The sequence below is a fragment of the Cottoperca gobio genome, chromosome 16 (assembly GCF_900634415.1).
Source record: "Cottoperca gobio chromosome 16, fCotGob3.1, whole genome shotgun sequence".
NCBI classification, from domain to species: Eukaryota; Metazoa; Chordata; class Actinopteri; order Perciformes; family Bovichtidae; genus Cottoperca; species Cottoperca gobio.
In genome coordinates, this window is record NC_041370.1 from 381496 (window position 1) to 398995 (window position 17500).

At 40.1% G+C, this 17500-nt stretch overlaps 2 protein-coding genes across 2 annotated transcripts in view; one reads left to right on the forward strand and one right to left on the reverse strand.

Annotated features, from left to right (window-relative positions):
* Positions 1–5784, forward strand: part of pik3r4 (phosphoinositide-3-kinase, regulatory subunit 4) — a 24278-nt gene extending 18494 nt beyond the window's left edge. Inside the window, exons 15-21 of the mRNA XM_029451694.1 lie at positions 284–448; positions 618–829; positions 1409–1540; positions 3478–3578; positions 3675–3763; positions 4315–4435; positions 4946–5784. Coding sequence (XP_029307554.1) covers positions 284–448; positions 618–829; positions 1409–1540; positions 3478–3578; positions 3675–3763; positions 4315–4435; positions 4946–5116 — 991 coding nt within the window. The 3' untranslated portion in view covers positions 5117–5784. The remainder of the gene's footprint in view (positions 1–283; positions 449–617; positions 830–1408; positions 1541–3477; positions 3579–3674; positions 3764–4314; positions 4436–4945) is intronic.
* Positions 5785–7988: 2204 nt separating this feature from the next.
* Positions 7989–17500, reverse strand: part of col6a4a (collagen, type VI, alpha 4a) — a 53989-nt gene continuing 44477 nt past the window's right edge. Inside the window, 13 exon segments of the mRNA XM_029452465.1 lie at positions 7989–8604; positions 8886–8933; positions 9295–9465; positions 9799–9941; positions 10320–10407; positions 12412–13065; positions 13588–13678; positions 13871–14364; positions 16499–16510; positions 16622–16658; positions 16732–16767; positions 17220–17282; positions 17367–17429. Of these exon segments, the coding sequence (XP_029308325.1) occupies positions 8429–8604; positions 8886–8933; positions 9295–9465; positions 9799–9941; positions 10320–10407; positions 12412–13065; positions 13588–13678; positions 13871–14364; positions 16499–16510; positions 16622–16658; positions 16732–16767; positions 17220–17282; positions 17367–17429 (2076 nt within the window). The 3' untranslated portion in view covers positions 7989–8428.

The window sequence follows — 17500 nt, forward strand, 5'->3', positions numbered from 1 at the left end:
GAACGATCACCTGCATGTGTTGCTGTGGCTTTAAAGGAATTCTGTCAAGTTTATTTTCCATGATTGTTTGGTAATAATTCAGATTTGATAAAGCTTCAAGAGTCTGGAAGTTTTTGCTTTTCTTTATTACTTCGACAGCGATGGGACAAAATGTATTAATGACTTTTATAAACATATTCATGATTCTTGTGTGATAAACTTCCTAAACCTCACTGAATGTGTCTCTTACATTTGGAGCTTTTTATACATTCAAAGGTTTATTTGAGGTTGTGTGCTCCTGCAGGTCGGTGTTGACGTATTCTCGTATCGGCGGTCACGTCAAGACGTTGACCTTCTGTCAGGGGTCACATTACTTGGCGGTGGCTTCAGACAACGGATCCATCCAGCTGTTGGCAGTCGAGGCAAACAAACCTCCAAAATCCCCAAAAGTTCAGCCGTTCCAGACCAGGTGACTGAAACACACACACACACACACACACACACACACACACACACACATACACATACACATACACATACACATACACACACACACACACAGGTAGAACCCTCTGTGCTGCAGGGTGACGTGCCTCATTGTGTGTGTGTGTGTGTGTGTGTGTGCTCCTGCCTCTCAGGTCTCTGGACCTGCAGGACGACGGCTGTGCGGTCGACATCCACCACTTCAACTCGGGCTCCCAGTCGGTGCTGGCGTACGCCACCGTCAACGGCTCGCTGGTTGGCTGGGACCTTCGCTCCAACTCCAACGCCTGGACGCTTCGCCACGACCTCCGCCTCGGACTCATCACCTCCTTCACCGTGGACATGCACCAGTGCTGGCTCTGCCTCGGTCTGTCAGATTTTAACCCTCGTTGTCATTTCTGCATCAAACAGCTTCAGGGTTAAAGGGACAGTTCACTACAAGGCAGAGGCCCCCGCAGGCTGCAGGCAGCGTGTCACTCCAGCAGACGTTTGGAGAACCAGCAGGAAGTCGATGCTTTATTAAGAATGTTTCCACCTCTTCACTTTCTGTCAGACAGGAAAGTCACACGATAACGAGTCACAAGTATAAACTTGAGTATAGAAATCTGATGTTTCTACCCTAACCGCAGGAGGTAGGAGTAAATGATGGTCTGTTTTTCTGATTTAAATGTAAAACATGAGTTTTTAGAGTTATTCTGATTTTTAAAGTCAAAATTAGATTGAAAAACGCACAGACTGGTGAAGGTGAAAATAACTTCTTCTCTATAACTTCACTGCAAATATTCTTTCCAGTAACTTGTGATGGACTGAAAACAGTGAGCATGTAAAAGCAAAATGATGCCTAACATATAAAGTTAGCACAACATTTTCTCCAGCTGAGCGGTCAGTGCAGGATGTATTCCACAATTTATTGTACTTCATTTTTAACTTCCTGTTTCTTCCACAGGTACGAGCAGCGGCACCATGGCCTGCTGGGATATGCGGTTCCAGCTCCCCATCTCAAACCACTCCCACCCGGCCCGAGCACGAATCAGACGGCTGCTGATGCATCCGCTGTACCAGTCGTCTGTGATCGCAGGTGAGAGCGGTCTGCAGGTCACGTCATGTTGACAGGGACTCCTCGTTGTGTTCATTAAAGGAAGTAGATTTAATAATAATCAGTGAATCTGATGAATCACTTTATTCAAATTGAGGATTTTGTTTCAGGTTTTTTCCTTCTTTTTTTTACGGTGATGATGTAATAAAATATAAATAACAAACATTCAGCTTCATTTGAAAACTTTAAAGAAGCTTTGAAAGAAAAAAATGAAATTCAGTAAACAAAGTGAAGAAGACCGTCGTCATGTTCAGATCCCACTGACGTCTGTCTGTCTCTCTGTCTCTCTGTCTCTCTCTCTCTCTCTGTCTTCGTCTCTATGTCTGTCTGTCTTCTCTCTCTGTCTCTCTCTGTCTCTCTCTCTCTCTGTCTCTCTCTCTCTCTCTTCTCTCTGTCGGTCTATCTAATATATATCTGATATCTATATGTATATATAGTATATATATTATCTATATATAAATCTGGATGGTCTGTATGTATAATATCTATAGCTATATCTGTATCTATATATGTATATATATATATATTATCTATATGTCTATATCTCGTATATATGATATGTATATTATATGTATATAATATATGTGTATAGATAGTATATATAATATATAATGTAGGTAATCATATATATATATATATGTATATAGTATTAATATCACTGTATGTATGTATATATATATAATATATATATCTATATATCTATAATCTATAAATGTAAGTATGTCGGTATTGTATATATATATATATATATATATGGTATATGGATATATATATCTAGAATATATACCTGTAGTGGTATGTAGGTGTCATATATCTATCTCAATATATATAATATATCATCTATCCCTATATATGTATATATATATCTATATCTATATATCTATCTCTCGATCTATTAGATATATTATTATATATATAGTATATATATATATATATATATGTATATATATCTGTATATCATCATATATATATCTATGTAATAGATATTCGTATATATCTATCTATATATATATTGTATATATATATTATATGGGTACTATATCTATGTATATATATATATGTTGTATATATATATATCTGTATATATAGATATATATATAGGGAATATATATATATATGGGTATATATATATATCTAGGTATATATATATATATATATCTAATATCTGTAATATATAGAGATCTATATTATATGTCTCTCGATCTCTCTATCTATATATGTCTATCTCGCTCTCTATCTATATATATGTATATCTCTCTATATCTGGCTATTATATATATCTGTCTCTCTCTATATCTTCTGTATAGGTGTCCTATATCTATATAGGTTGTATCTATATATTATAATATCGTATCTCTCTCTCTATCTATATTTATATATCTCTCTATCCTGTCTATCTTATATCTATGTATATATATAGGAATCTCTCTTGTATCTATCTCTCTCTCTACTCTCTGTCTATATCTCCTCTCTCTCTCTCTCTCCATCTCTCTCCCTGTCGTTCTCTCTCTTTCTCTCTCTGGTCTCTCTCTATCTCCCTCTCTCTCCCTGTCTGTCTGTCTCTCTCTCTTCTTCTCTCTCTCTCTCTCTCTCTCTCTCTCTCTCTCTGTCCTCTCTCTCTTCTCTCTCTTCTCCTCTTGTCTCTCTCTCTCTCTCTCTTCTCTCTCTTGTCTCTCTCTCTCTCTCTCTCTCTCTCTCTCTCTGTCTCTCTCTCTCTCTCTCTGTCTCTCTCTCTCTCTCTGTCTCTCTCTCTCTCTCTGTCTCTCTCTCTCTCTGTGTCTCTCTCTCTCTCTCTGTCTCTCTCTCTCTCTCTGTCTCTCTCTCTCTCTCTCTCCCTCTCTCCCTGTCTGTCTGTCTCTCTCTCTCTCTCTCTCTCTCTCTCTCTCTCTCTCTCTCTCTCCCTGTCTGTCTGTCTGCAGCTGTCCAGGGGAATAATGAAGTGTCGATGTGGGACATGGAGACCGGGGATCGTAAATTCACCCTGTGGGCGAGTTCTGCACCTCCACTGTCTGAGATGCAGGTGTGTGTGTGTGTGTGTGTGTGTGTGTGTGTGTGGACTCAGTTAAAGGCTGAATATAAGGAAGTGTTTGAAGGTGACTTGATGTTTGTTTTGCAGCCGTCTCCTCACAGTGTTCACGGGATCTACTGCAGCCCGGCTGACGGGAACCCTCTACTGCTGACGGCTGGATCTGACATGAGGATCAGGTACATGCTCTCTGCCTCGTACTGAAACAGCAGCTCAGTCTGAAGTGAGGCAGACTGCAGTGAACTCTGAATGTTGAGTCTCTGCAGCTTCACCTTTCATCTTTCAGTTTCTGATGGACTCAAGACAGAAAGTGTCTCTGCATTTAAAACCAGAGGAGGAGACTGAGACCGTCCTCACATTCACACACCAAGTCTGAACTGGTGTTCAGAGATTGTTGTTGTGAGATGAACCTGCAGGTCTCTTCTCTTCACATTGTTTGGTTTTGAGATCTTTTATTTAGATTTAAAAGATGCTCTGAGTGGAGAAGGAACAGGTCACACGCCTGCTCGTTAGAATCCAAACGATGCAACACACACACTCCATCAGTCCATCAGCACACTGAGCATCTGCAGCTCAGTGAAACTCACAGGAACATGAATAGAAGCAGCTGAGAGCCTCACAGAGGCCGACGGATGAAATGTGAATATTGGAAGCAAAAGAAACAAACTTCCGTCAGACGCTTCCTCACTTGTTTTAAACGAACATACTAATGCTTGGCTGTGGCGTGCAGGTTCTGGGACTTGGCGTATCCGGAGAGGTCGTACATCGTGGCTGGAGGGGCCACCGACTCGCTGCACTGTCCGTCCGTCCTGTACAGCAGGAAGATCATCGAGGGCACTGAAGTCGTGCAGGTGGGAGAACACACGGTCCTGCTACATTACACTCATCTCCAGGCCTGGAAACATATTTACATACTAAAATCATTTATTATCATTATTTATGAACTCATTTATTAAAACATATATATTTTATATATTGAATATTTACATTTAGTAGTTTGAAGTGGGGTAGTACCACATAGTAGTTATGTCATGTTATTGGTCAGTGAGTCGTCGTATGAAATTATTTCTTAATGATTCTGAACGGACACAAAGCTTTCGGACGGCAAATGTGAAAAGAAAGTAAGATGCAAAGGTCTGATTGTAACGGACATGTGAACAGTTTCTACTTCTTTACATAATAAACATCTCGCCACCCTGCACTCTGCATACATCATAACTCAGAGCACTCAGAGCGCCCTGCACTCTGCATACATCATAACTCAGAGTGTTAGACACTAATATAGAAAACGTTCTCAGACAGCATTTCAACAAACAACATTTCTAAAATACATTATTGTTAACCCTCTGATGTCTCTGCAGGAGATCCACAGTAAACAGAAAAGCGGCGTGGTGGAGGACTCGCCTCGCCGCGGCCCAGAGTCCCTCCCTGTGGGACACCATGACATCATCACTGACATCGCCACCTTTCAGACCACGCAAGGCTTCATCGTCACCTCGTCCAGAGACGGCATCGTCAAAGTCTGGAAGTGACGTGGCACGCACACACACGCACACACACACACACACACACACACACACGCGCACACCTCCTCCTCCTGTCACATGACTCATCTGTGCTCTTAATATGCTGATTGTGACGCAGACGTCAAAGGTGTCGCCGCGTTAGCAGCGAAACATAAAGTGCTGAACCTGCTGAAGGTGTGATCTGCACCAAACCAACACGTGATCAGGATCCCAGCAGCAGCTACGAGATGTGTTTACATATTTAAACTCATGTTCGTCTCTTGTTTTATGGTTTGGTAGCGGAGCAAAATCTATAATGAAATATTTCAGTTTCAGTAATAGTTTGAAATGATGTTAGAAGAAGAACTGTGACGGTCTGGTCTTCATGAGGGTCTGGTCTTTGGTCTTTATGTTCTCTGAGACAATAAATAACTTTAATCTCTTTCTGGAGTTGATTTATCTTTTAGACACGAAAGATGTTCTTATAAACAGTTTATTAACATTTACACAAACAAAGACTCCCCTCTCTCACCCCCGTCTCCCTCCCTCTCTTGTGTACATATGTGATTTTTAAATCTGATTAATATAAAGTTTGATTTGAAACTTGTACAAAATTTCAAAAGAAATGTTTTGTTTCTGCAGATGTTTCAATGTTTGTCCATCTGTTGAATAAAATCTGGTGACCAGCAGCAAAACATCTGTTCTCTTATTGATCTCTTATTACATTTATCTGGTACGTTAATCTGGTTTAATTTTAATCTGGTTTAATGTTAATCTGGTTTAATGTTAATCGGGTTTAATGTTAATCTGGTTTAACTTTAATCTGTTAACTTAATCTGTTTAACTTTAATCTGGTTTAATTTTAATCGGGTTTAACGTTAATTGGGTTTAATGTTAATCTGGTTTAACTTTAATATGGTTTAATGTTAATCTGGTTTAATTTTAATCTGGTTTAATGTTAATCTGGTTTAACTTTAATCTGGTTTAATTTTAATCTTGTTTAATGTTAATCTGGTTTAATTTTAATCTGGATGAATGTTAATCTGGTTTAATTTTAATCGGGTTTAATGTTAATCTGGTTCAATTTTAACCTGGTTTAATGTTAATCTGGTTTAACTTTAATCTTGTTTAATTTTAATCGGGTTTAACGTTAATTGGGTTTAATGTTAATCTGGTTTAACTTTAATATGGTTTAATGTTAATCTGGTTTAATTTGAATCTTGTTTAATGTTAATCTGGTTTAATTTTAATCTTGTTTAATGTTAATCTGGTTTAACTTTAATCTGGTTTAACTTTAATCTTGTTTAATGTTAATCTGGTTTAATTTTAATCTGGTTTAATGTTAATGTGACTTAACGTTAATCGGGTTTAATGTTAATCTGGTTTAACTTTAATCTTGTTTAATGTTAATCTGGTTTAACTTTAATCTGGTTTAACTTTAATCTTGTTTAATTTTAATCTGTTTAATGTTAATCTGGTTTAACTTTAATCTTGTTTAATTTTAATTGGGTTTAATGTTAATCTGGTTCAATTTTAACCTGGTTTAATGTTAATCTGGTTTAACTTTAATCTTGTTTAATTTTAATCGGGTTTAATGTTAATCTGGTTTCATTTTAATCTGGTTTAATGTTAATCTGGTTTAATTTTAATCTTGTTTAATGTTAATCTGGTTTAATGTTAGTCTGGTTTAACTTTAATCATGTTAATTTAGCAGGTTTAATGTTAATCTGGTTTAACTTTAATCTTGTTTAATTTTAATCGGGTTTAATGTCAATCTGGTTTAACTTTAACCTGGTTTAATGTTAATCTGGTTTAACGTTAATCGGGTTTAATGTTAATATGGTTTAATTTTAATCTGGTTTAATGTTAATCTGGTTTAATTTTAATGTTGATCTGGTTTAATTTTAATCTTGTTTAATGTTAATCTGGTTTAACTTTAATCTGGTTTAATTTTAATCTGGTAACACGACAGATAATTCATTCATAAATCATATCAGACAAACAAGGAACTCCAACGTTAAATTCTTTAATGGTGTTTTCACATGAAGCACCGTTGATCGGTTCGATGAACACTGTCAGTGATTTCCAGGTTCAGACAGACAGACAGGCTGAGCAGTGAGACACGTTTCAGACCTTTTAAGGCTCAAACCTGGACCGGAGCCTTCAGTTGTTTATAAGTGAGACACTGAACAGACAGTGAACTCAACTCTGGGACATTTTATTCTCCAGCATCAGAAGTGAAGACACTGAAGACGAACCAGAGACTCAAGTCTGATTTACTTTCTTGGAATTTGGGGAGTTTTTGTGACTACATTACATTCAGTACATTACAGGTCATTCAGCAGACGCTCTTATCCAGAGCGGTTTACAGCGAACTAAGTACAGGGACAGTCTCCCTGGAGCAACTCAGGATTAAGTACATTCTAACAAAATGATGCATTGCTGTCTGTCTCTCTGTCTGTCTCTCTGCCTGTCTCTCTGCTTGTCTGTGTGTCTGTCTGTGTCTCTCTGTCTGTCTCTGTCTCTGTGTCTGTCTGCCTGTCTGTCTCTCTGTCTGTCTGTGTGTCTGTCTGTCTCTCTGTGTCTGTCTGTCTGTGTCTGTCTGTCTGTGTCTCTCTGTCTGTCTCTGTCTCTGTCTGTGTGTCTCTCTGTCTGTCTCTGTCTCTGTTTCTGTGTCTGTCTGCCTGTCTGTCTCTCTGTCTGTCTGTCTGTGTCTGTCTGTCTGTGTCTGTCTGTCTGTCTGTCTCTCTGTCTGTCTGTGTCTGTCTGTCTGTCTGTCTGTCTCTCTGTGTCTGTCTGTGTCTGTTTGTCTGTGTGTCTGTCTGTCTCTCTGTCTGTCTGTCTGTCTGTGTCTCTCTGTCTGTCTCTGTCTCTGTCTGTGTGTCTCTGTCTGTCTGTCTCTCTGTCTGTCTGTGTCTGTCTGTCTGTCTCTCTGTCTGTGTCTGTCTGTCTGTCTGCAGAATGTGAGTTGAATCAAACATTTATGACCAGTTATTGTTGTTTAGCTCGTTTACATAGAAACACTTTAATATTTGTATTCAATATTAGATTCCTTCACACACACTTGTTTACATCAGCCTCCACTGGCTTCATAAAAATAGCACCTGATGTGAAGAAGAAGAAGAAGAAGAAGAAGAAGAGTTTTAACACGTGAAGAAGTGAAAATAAATAACTCTTCTTCGTGACAAATGACTCAAAAACGTTTTGGACAGTTTAAACTTCCCTGAAGACGGTTTATCAGTTACAGAACAAAGGTTTTTAAATCATTCGCAAAGTCTCTCGGCTGTTTCTCCTGGAAGAACTCGTGTTCGGTGTACAGAGGCGATGTTCTCCTCCTCCTCACCGGCTCCTCGTCAGACACAATTTCTCGCACTCGTTTTGCGTCATGAAGCGGTTTTCGTTACCGCCGCAGCCGCCGTACCAGAAGCGAGAACATTCGTTCTGTGTGGTGTCATAGAACCACACCATGGTGTAGTTCTGGCAGCCGCCCTGGTCCTGGCTGAGGAAGCAGCTGTCTGGATGGAGACAGGAGAGACGTTACGGTGGCTACTACCGGTAGATTCCCATTCCTGCTAAGCTGAGAATTTATGACTGAACTTGACTTGCATCCTATACTGGGACTTTCTTTACCAGAAGAAATATAAATGTAAAGTTTATAGAAATAATTTCTTCCAGGAAGATCGATAAAAAGAAAGGTGAAAAAGCTCGTCAGGACTGTCACACATATTATTTGTAGTTATAATTTAACAGGTAGAAACAGAAACACGGTCCTTTAATAAACAATATCAGATGTTACCTTTGGAGACGAAGCTGGCCAGCTCTGGCTTTGGCAGGATGTTGGGATCTGTGGGAGACGACAGTCACAAGCTTCAGGTATTTAAAGAGCACACAATGCAGCTCCCAGGACTTCTGTATATTATATATATACATATAAATATATAATATACAGAAGTCCTGTCAGAATCCTGCACGTCTATTTGTGGGGTGGTATTGCCGCCTTGTAAGGATGCTCGTTTGAGACTTGTACTTCTGTTACTCTACTCAACCAGGAAAGATCCGCAGGGATAGAATCTACTTTATATTCTCATTTACCTTCGTCCTGCAAAGTGTCTCTGATATTGATATCAGGAAAGAGAGCGAGCAGCACAGCGTTATGAGACCACATTCACATGAGGCAGTCCACAGCAACACTGTTCAGGACTTACGATGGACGCCACATGTCTAGAAACATTCTTTTTCCGACTTAAAGCGGTTGACGTTACCGCCGCAACCGCCATACCAGAAGGGAGCGCATGCACCGATGTGTTTGTCAAAGAACCAGACTTGGACATAGTCACCGCACGGGATACCAGTATCAGCATGCAGCTGACACTGGGCTGAAAGCAGAACACACACATTTACTACAAACACAAGCAACAATCCTCCTCTGCACGCTGAGCTTAACATCTGTACTGGATCTGCTACATGTTACACATGCGTGATGAGGAATAAATGCAGAATCATTCAAGAAAGACGCGTTTAGTCCAATCTGTTCCATATAACAAACAAACAAAGTGTTAATAAGATGCATCAAGACAGAAATATAAAACATGCACTCAGAAACTCAGGGAGACAAAATGATCTGTAAGAGTGTGATGACAGTGTGTGTGTGTGTGTGTGTGTGTGTGTGTGTGTGTGTGTGTGTGTGTGTGTGTGTGTGTGTGTGCTACCATTATACAGTGAGACAAATCTCTGTCCGTCTCCTCTCAGCGTGTCGATGACGTCCAGCTGGCCGGTCTGAGTCGTTCCTCCCGTCTGCTCCTGAAAGCTCTCGTCTCTAAACTCGTCCTCGTCCAACACTGCTGTCCCCTGCCTGCACACACAGCAACAGATGATTCACGTTAAAGTCTCATCATATATATATATATATATATATATATATATATATATATATATATATATATATTATATATATATATCTATATTATATATATTATATATAGATATATATATATATTATATATAGATATATATATTATATATAAAATATAATATATAATACATATATTATACATATAATATATATATATAATATAATATATATTATATACATTATATATATATTATATTATATATATATATAATATATATAATATAGAGATGCTGTGAACTGAGCATCTTTAATAAAACAACTTCCCAACAGAAAGAAGTTGACAGATTAATGTGTTATGATCGTCACAGATTAATTTACCCGTTTATGAATATCTGTCCTCCACTTTGCCCTGGCAGCTCGGCACACGTCCGCTTTAAAGACGGAGGAGGATACGTGTTCGTTCTACCTGAAATACAAACAAGTATTCAGATCCTGAAATTCTTCAAGTGAAAGTACAGCATTCAAAATCTTACTTAACCAAAGCTCTGGAACACTTTACCTGCAGAGGGAGGCAAGCTCGCTCAATATCTTCAAAAGTAAACTGAAGACATATCTCTTTACTTTAGCCTTTTAATAGTGATATTTTATATCTCTTTACTTTAGCCTTTTAATAGTGATATTTTATATCTCTTTACTTTAGCTTTTTAATAGTGATATTTTATCTCTTTACTTTAGCCTTTTAATAGTGATATTTTATATCTCTTTACTTTAGCCTTTTAATAGTGATATTTTATATCTCTTTACTTTAGCCTTTTAATAGTGATATTTTATATCTCTTTACTTTAGCCTTTTAATAGTGATATTTTATATCTCTTTACTTTAGCCTTTTAATGTGATATTTTATATCTCTTTACTTTAGCCTTTTAATAGTGATATTTTATATATTTTTACTTTAGCCTTTTAATGGTGATATTTTATATCTCTTTACGTTAGCCTTTTAATGGTGATATTTTATATCTCTTTACGTTAGCCTTTTAATGGTGATATTTTATATCTCTTTACTTTAGCCTTTTAATGGTGATATTTTATATCTCTTTACTTTAGCCTTTTAATAGTGATATTTTATATCTCTTTACTTTAGCCTTTTAATAGTGATATTTTATATCTCTTTACGTTAGCCTTTTAATGGTGATATTTTATATCTCTTTACGTTAGCCTTTTAATGGTGATATTTTATATCTCTTCACTTTAGCCTTTTAATAGTGATATTTTATATCTCTTTACTTTAGCCTTTTAATGGTGATATTTTATATCTCTTTACTTTAGCCTTTTAATAGTGATATTTTATATCTCTTTACGTTAGCCTTTTAATGGTGATATTTTATATCTCTTTACTTTAGCCTTTTAATAGTGATATTTTATATCTCTTTACTTTAGCCTTTTAATGGTGATATTTTATATCTCTTTACTTTAGCCTTTTAATGGTGATATTTTATATCTCTTTACTTTAGCCTTTTAATGGTGATATTTTATATCTCTTTACTTTAGCCTTTTAATGGTGAATTATTACTGGTTTCACATTGAATGTGTAAAGGTAACTAGGATACATTTTCAGAGTGTATTTTTGAAAAACTTGAGATCAAACAGACGGTGTTACCACGGGAACAAGAGGAAGTTTCTCTGATAAATGTGTTCACATGTTCTTTACACAATTAGTGGAAAAGTGAAAGATTAAAGAATATATTGGAGAAAAACTGTCTTTAACCGATAGGTTTCATAAAACTTAACAAACTGGGGTTTGTTTATGAAGCGGGCTTTAACCAAGATTCTGCCAAAAGAATCTGGACGTCTGTGTTTTATACATTAAAGATAATAAAGAGGTCAATAAAGAGGCTGTAAACGTAAATACAAGGGTCAATAAAGAGTTTGACAAAGACGACCAGGAATGTGTAGCAAAGGGAGTAAACCAGTTGAAGGGCCACAGGGGCCCATTGTGGATCTCATGCTTTCAAAATATGGCTCTGATAGTTTAAAACATTTACAAGAATGGTGTGCCAATGTTATTTTATACTATTTTATACTATTGTTATAATGGTACTTCAGACTCATTTACATCAACACTGATTATTGTTCTGTAAATGCTCTTATTCTGTCCTTGTACTAATTGTACTACAGAAGTATTTTCAGTAAGAAAGATACTAAAAAAGCAGTTAATGTGGAGCCAGTTTAATATAAAACACATAACAGGCTGAACATATATTATATATACTTATATATATATATATATGTAGAAGTCACTCTTTAAATAATAAAAACGTTATAGTGAAGTCATGTGAGAGCTGGACGTTAATCCGACTTGTTTTTATGGTAAATGTTCGACTTAATCTTTTAGTAATTCTGGGTTTTCATTCTCTGAATATGAAAGCAGACGAAGTGATAAGTATGTGTGTGAGTGTGTGTGAGGTCGTACTGCTGAGGGCGGAGAGGAAGACTCTGAAGAAGCGCTGGGCGTAGCTCTGCTCCTCGGCCTTCAGGCGGTCCAGGTGAATCAGGTGCTGCAGGACGGGCAGACTGGCCAGCTCCTCCACCTGCGTCCGGTCGTAACGCTCGCCGACCGTCACCACGAACAGCGCCACCCCCTCGCACTTGGCCTTCTGGGAGATGTAGTGCAGCGTGGCTCGGTCCTCATGGGCCGTCTGGGTGCCCACTACGGCCAGCAGCACCCTACTCTTGCGGGGCTGTCCGGCTTTCAGGAGCAGCTCCTTCAGGCAGAACTCCAGCGTGTGTCCCAGCGCCGAGGAGCCGCCCTGCTGCGTCATGTTGCGCAGCAGGTGCCTCCTCATCAGGGCGGAGGTCTGATAGGTCCCGAGGCCGAACTCCACCTTGGCGGCCTGGGTGCCGCTCTGCTGGACTACGGCCACCCGGGCCTGGCTGCCGGCCCGGCGGGGCTGCGAGCTCACGGCCAGCTGCTCCACCACAGAGACCAGCAGCTGCTGTACGCCGGCGTACTCATCAGCCTGCATCTCCCTGGAGCTGTCCGCCACCATCACCAGGTCCACATTCACCTCCTGAGGCGGCACCGGGTCCTGGATGAAGGCGCACTGCTCCAGACGCTTGCAGGGGTCTGAAGACACAATCAGCAGCTCAGAAACCTGATCATGTTCACAGAACTGTAAACATTCTCCTGTTTGTGTGCAGTAATTATGAGAGCACTCCAGATAACCACAACGGCTCTGTACATATTGCTGTGAAGAATTTAATCATTGAAACATTTTATTATTATTATTTATGTAATTAATACATATTATAAATATTATTTATCTAATTGTTGGTTTTATTTTAATATTTAAATTAATTATGTTATCAATTATAATGATTAATTATTAAATACTAATGAATGTAGGTGTTATTATTTAATTAATTGACCATTATTAAATATTACAATTTATTTAATTTATTATACTTATTATAGCTATTGTTTTCCTTTATTTATTTTATTTTATTTTTCCTGTCTTTTGATTATTATTATTATTATGTTTGTTTGTTTATATGGAAATACCATGTTAAAATAACAGTAATAAATAATACTTCACAATAAAAACATCTGAAAAATTATATAGAGTAATATAAATATCTTCATACGTACCGTAGCAGATCGCACAGTTCTTGACCTTCTGCAGGTCAGCAGCCGTGTCCCTCCCCAGCACCGTGAAGATGGAGGTTCGCGTGTCGTCGATCTGAGAACAAACAATGAAAATTAAACACTGAAATTAAAATGAACGTGTTGTTTCAGGGAGACGTTCGAAGAAATATGTTGCAGGAAGTACAGTTGTGGTCACAGATCTCTGAGGTTTGTCAGATTCAAGATCAGCAGGTTCGTAGAAAACGTCCAGAAGCCAAAGTGGAAGAAAAGTGAAAACCAAACTTACCTCCATCGCTTGAGCCACAGCAGGAGCGATCTCCAGAGAGACGACCGCCGGGACGATGTTGAGGCCGCGGTACTCCATCATGGCGGTGACGATGTCGTTGACATCCTGCGACGGCCCGTTGGAGAGGAAGATGGCCACCTTCCTCATCATCAGTCCGCCTCGGACGCGCTTGAAGACGTTCTGACCCACGAAGCGCATAGCGGCCCCCAGCTGGCGCCGGTTGGACGTCTTCTCCAGGGCGATGTTCTTCACCAGCTCCATCAGCTGAGTCTTGCGGTGGTAGTCCTGGAAGCGGATCAGGTACTTGGTGTAGGCGCTGTAACCGACCACGGCGACGCGAGCGCCCGTCGGACAGTTGCTCTCAGAGATGTTGATGTCCTCCAGTAGAGAGATGAGGGCGGATCGCTGCTTCTCGAAGGCCGGCGGCGTCACGTCCTCCGACATGTCCAGGCCCAACACCAGCTCCGTGGGGTACGCCGGGCACTCGGACCGGTCTGAAAACCAACAAAGAAGAAGTAATGTTGAGCAGAAGAAGGTAAAACGTCTAAGTGACCTGCTCCGTGTTTTACAGCCCAACGTCTCCTGAATGTCTCTTTAACGTCTCCTGAACGTCTCTTGAACGTCTCCTGAACGTCTCCTGAACGTCTCTCGAAAGTCTCCTGAACATCTCTTTACAGTCTCCTGAACGTCTCTTTAAAGTCTCCTGAACGTCTCTCTAACGTCTCCTGAACGTCTCTTTAATGTCTCCTGAACGTCTCTCTAACGTCTCCTGAACGTCTCTTTAATGTCTCCTGAACGTCTCTTTAAAGTCTCCTGAACGTCTCTTTAAAGTCTCCTGAATGTCTCTTTAAAGTCTCCTGAACGTCTCTCTAACGTCTCCTGAACGTCTCTTTAATGTCTCCTGAACGTCTCTTTAAAGTCTCCTGAACGTCTCTCTAACGTCTCCTGAACGTCTCTTTAATGTCTCCTGAACGTCTCTCTGACGTCTCTCTAACGTCTCCTGAATGTCTCTCTAACGTCTCCTGAACGTCTCCTGAACGTCTCTCTGACGTCTCCTGAACGTCTCTCTAACGTCTCCTGAATGTCTCTCTGACGTCTCTTTAATGTCTCCTGAATGTCTCTCTTACGTCTCCTGAACGTCTCCTGAACGTCTCCTGAACGTCTACTGAAAGTCTCTCTGACGTCTCTTTAACGTCTCCTGAACGTCTCTCTGACGTCTCTTTAACGTCTCCTGAACGTCTCTCTGACGTCTCCTGAACGTCTCTCTGACGTCTCTTTAACGTCTCCTGAACGTCTCCTGAACGTCTCTCTAACGTCTCCTGAACGTCTCCTGAAAGTCTCTCTGACGTCTCTTTAACGTCTCCTGAACGTCTCTCTGACGTCTCCTGAACGTCTCTCTGACGTCTCCTGAACGTCTCTCTGACGTCTCTTTAACTTCTACTGAACGTCTCTCTGACGTCTCCTGAACGTCTCTCTGACGTCTCTTTAACTTCTACTGAACGTCTCTCTAACGTCTCCTGAACGTCTCTCTGACGTCTCTTTAACTTCTACTGAACGTCTCTCTAACGTCTCCTGAACGTCTCCTGAAAGTCTCTCTGACGTCTCTTTAACGTCTCCTGAACGTCTCTCTGACGTCTCCTGAACGTCTCTCTGACGTCTCCTGAACGTCTCTCTGACGTCTCTTTAACGTCTCCTGAACGTCTCCTGAACGTCTCCTGAACGTCTCTGTGACGTCTCTTTAACGTCTCCTGAACGTCTCTCTGACGTCTCTCTAACGTCTCCTGAACGTCTCCTGAACGTCTCTGTGACGTCTCTTTAACGTCTCCTGAACGTCTCTCTGAACGTCTCTCTGAACGTCTCTGTAACAGAATCGTTACTTTGACTTGTTTCATGTTCTTGCAGAAGATGTCGTCAGTGTTTCGTTGACTCGTAACAGACGGAGCTGCTCGGCCCAGAGAATAAAGATAAAATATTAAAGACGTGCTTATATGCATCTTTAATTATTTCTGGCCTACATTGTTTGTTGGATTGTTTTGTTGTTTGAATAAAAATAAAGACTTTTGTGAATCATATATCAGCTCAGGATTGTGTGAATCATCTAAACGCTCCGGCCTGACACAGCGGAGCGGCGACTCGTCCTGAGACACGAGCGCCTGCAGCAGGCAGCGGCGTGACAAATCCCAGCGAGCGGGAAAAGTCGGGGGTTGATGACGACTCGGACAGACTCACCCCGCACACAGCAGACACTGAAAAGATTCTGGTTCTGCCACTACGCTCCAGCTGGGAGGTTCTCTACGGTCCACGAGCTCTCAGCTTTTTTTAATCTCATAAATAAACAACTCTGTGATTTGCACCGATCATATGAACCGTTAGAGATGTGATTCTCTTAACCTTCAGTGAATCTGGCTCTTAAACACGACGTCACACAGAAGCAGGATTACTTGTTGACTTGTTCCTCTTTACGAGACGTTCAAAGAGAACCTCACGTCACGTGTGTCACAGAGCTTCAGTATTTACCACTTTAATCTGTGTAATATGTATTATTAATATTACTAACGTGACATAAAGAGCGTCATCATGTTTGTACTCACCAGCTCCTGCCGCTACAGTGAAAGAGGAGATACGTACCGATAGCACAAGCTGTGTGGAAGCAAACACAACGTGAGTAATGAAGAACTGTAATAATTTAGTGCACTGCAGTTATTGAAACAATGAATATGTTTATCTGATGGAAGAGTTCCTGTCACTCACCACAGTTGTCTCTGATGTAGGTGATCAGCTGACACTCCTGACAAACACAGAAGACTCGATTATAAAACGTTTCACACGTGAAGCTGAGCTGAGTGTGAAGGTGGACTTACAGTCTTCGCTTTGCCTCCCGGAGGACCTCTGAGACCCTGCGAGGAGAGGAGACTTCAATCAGCGGAGACATACACAATACACGATCCACCTTAAGGACTTAAGGTGGTATGTGTGTGTTATTCTCAGACACTTCATATAAAACCATCTGCTACAAAACTTATTTCTTTTGCAATTTAGAAATATCAGTAAAATCCTGTCAGCTCTGCCTCAGAGCATCATAGTGAAGTCTAACGTCAGCACTATTGGTAATTGCATCTCGGCCGATGCGTTGCGAGTGTTTTCTTGTAAATTTAACACTTTCATCTCAGAGAATATCCAAAAGAATTATCTTATATTTACAACTTTAATCTGGGAAATGGTTTCTGAGTATTTCGTGTCAGCTGTGATTTAAAAGGTTGAAATAATAATTATAACTTCCTGTCAACAAAGCTGAAGAAACTTAAGGTAGTATTGCAGAGTTAAGGTGGTCTGATGGAGATGGACTCACGGTGTGTCCTGGGTATCCTGGCTCTCCAGGCACGCCCGACTCTCCCGGCCGGCCTGAGTTCCCCTTCATCCATCAGAGAAACAGACGTCAGCATGAAGCTCGCACAAACATTAAAACACATGAACACACAGTAACGTTCACACTCACGCCTCGACCTCGGTTCCCTTTACGCCCCAGGTATCCTTGAGGCCCCATCAGGCCGCTCTCCCCCCTGAACACAAACACAAGAGCTTGGACTTTAACGGCTTCTGTGTTTAATATGATTTAATATTATATATTAG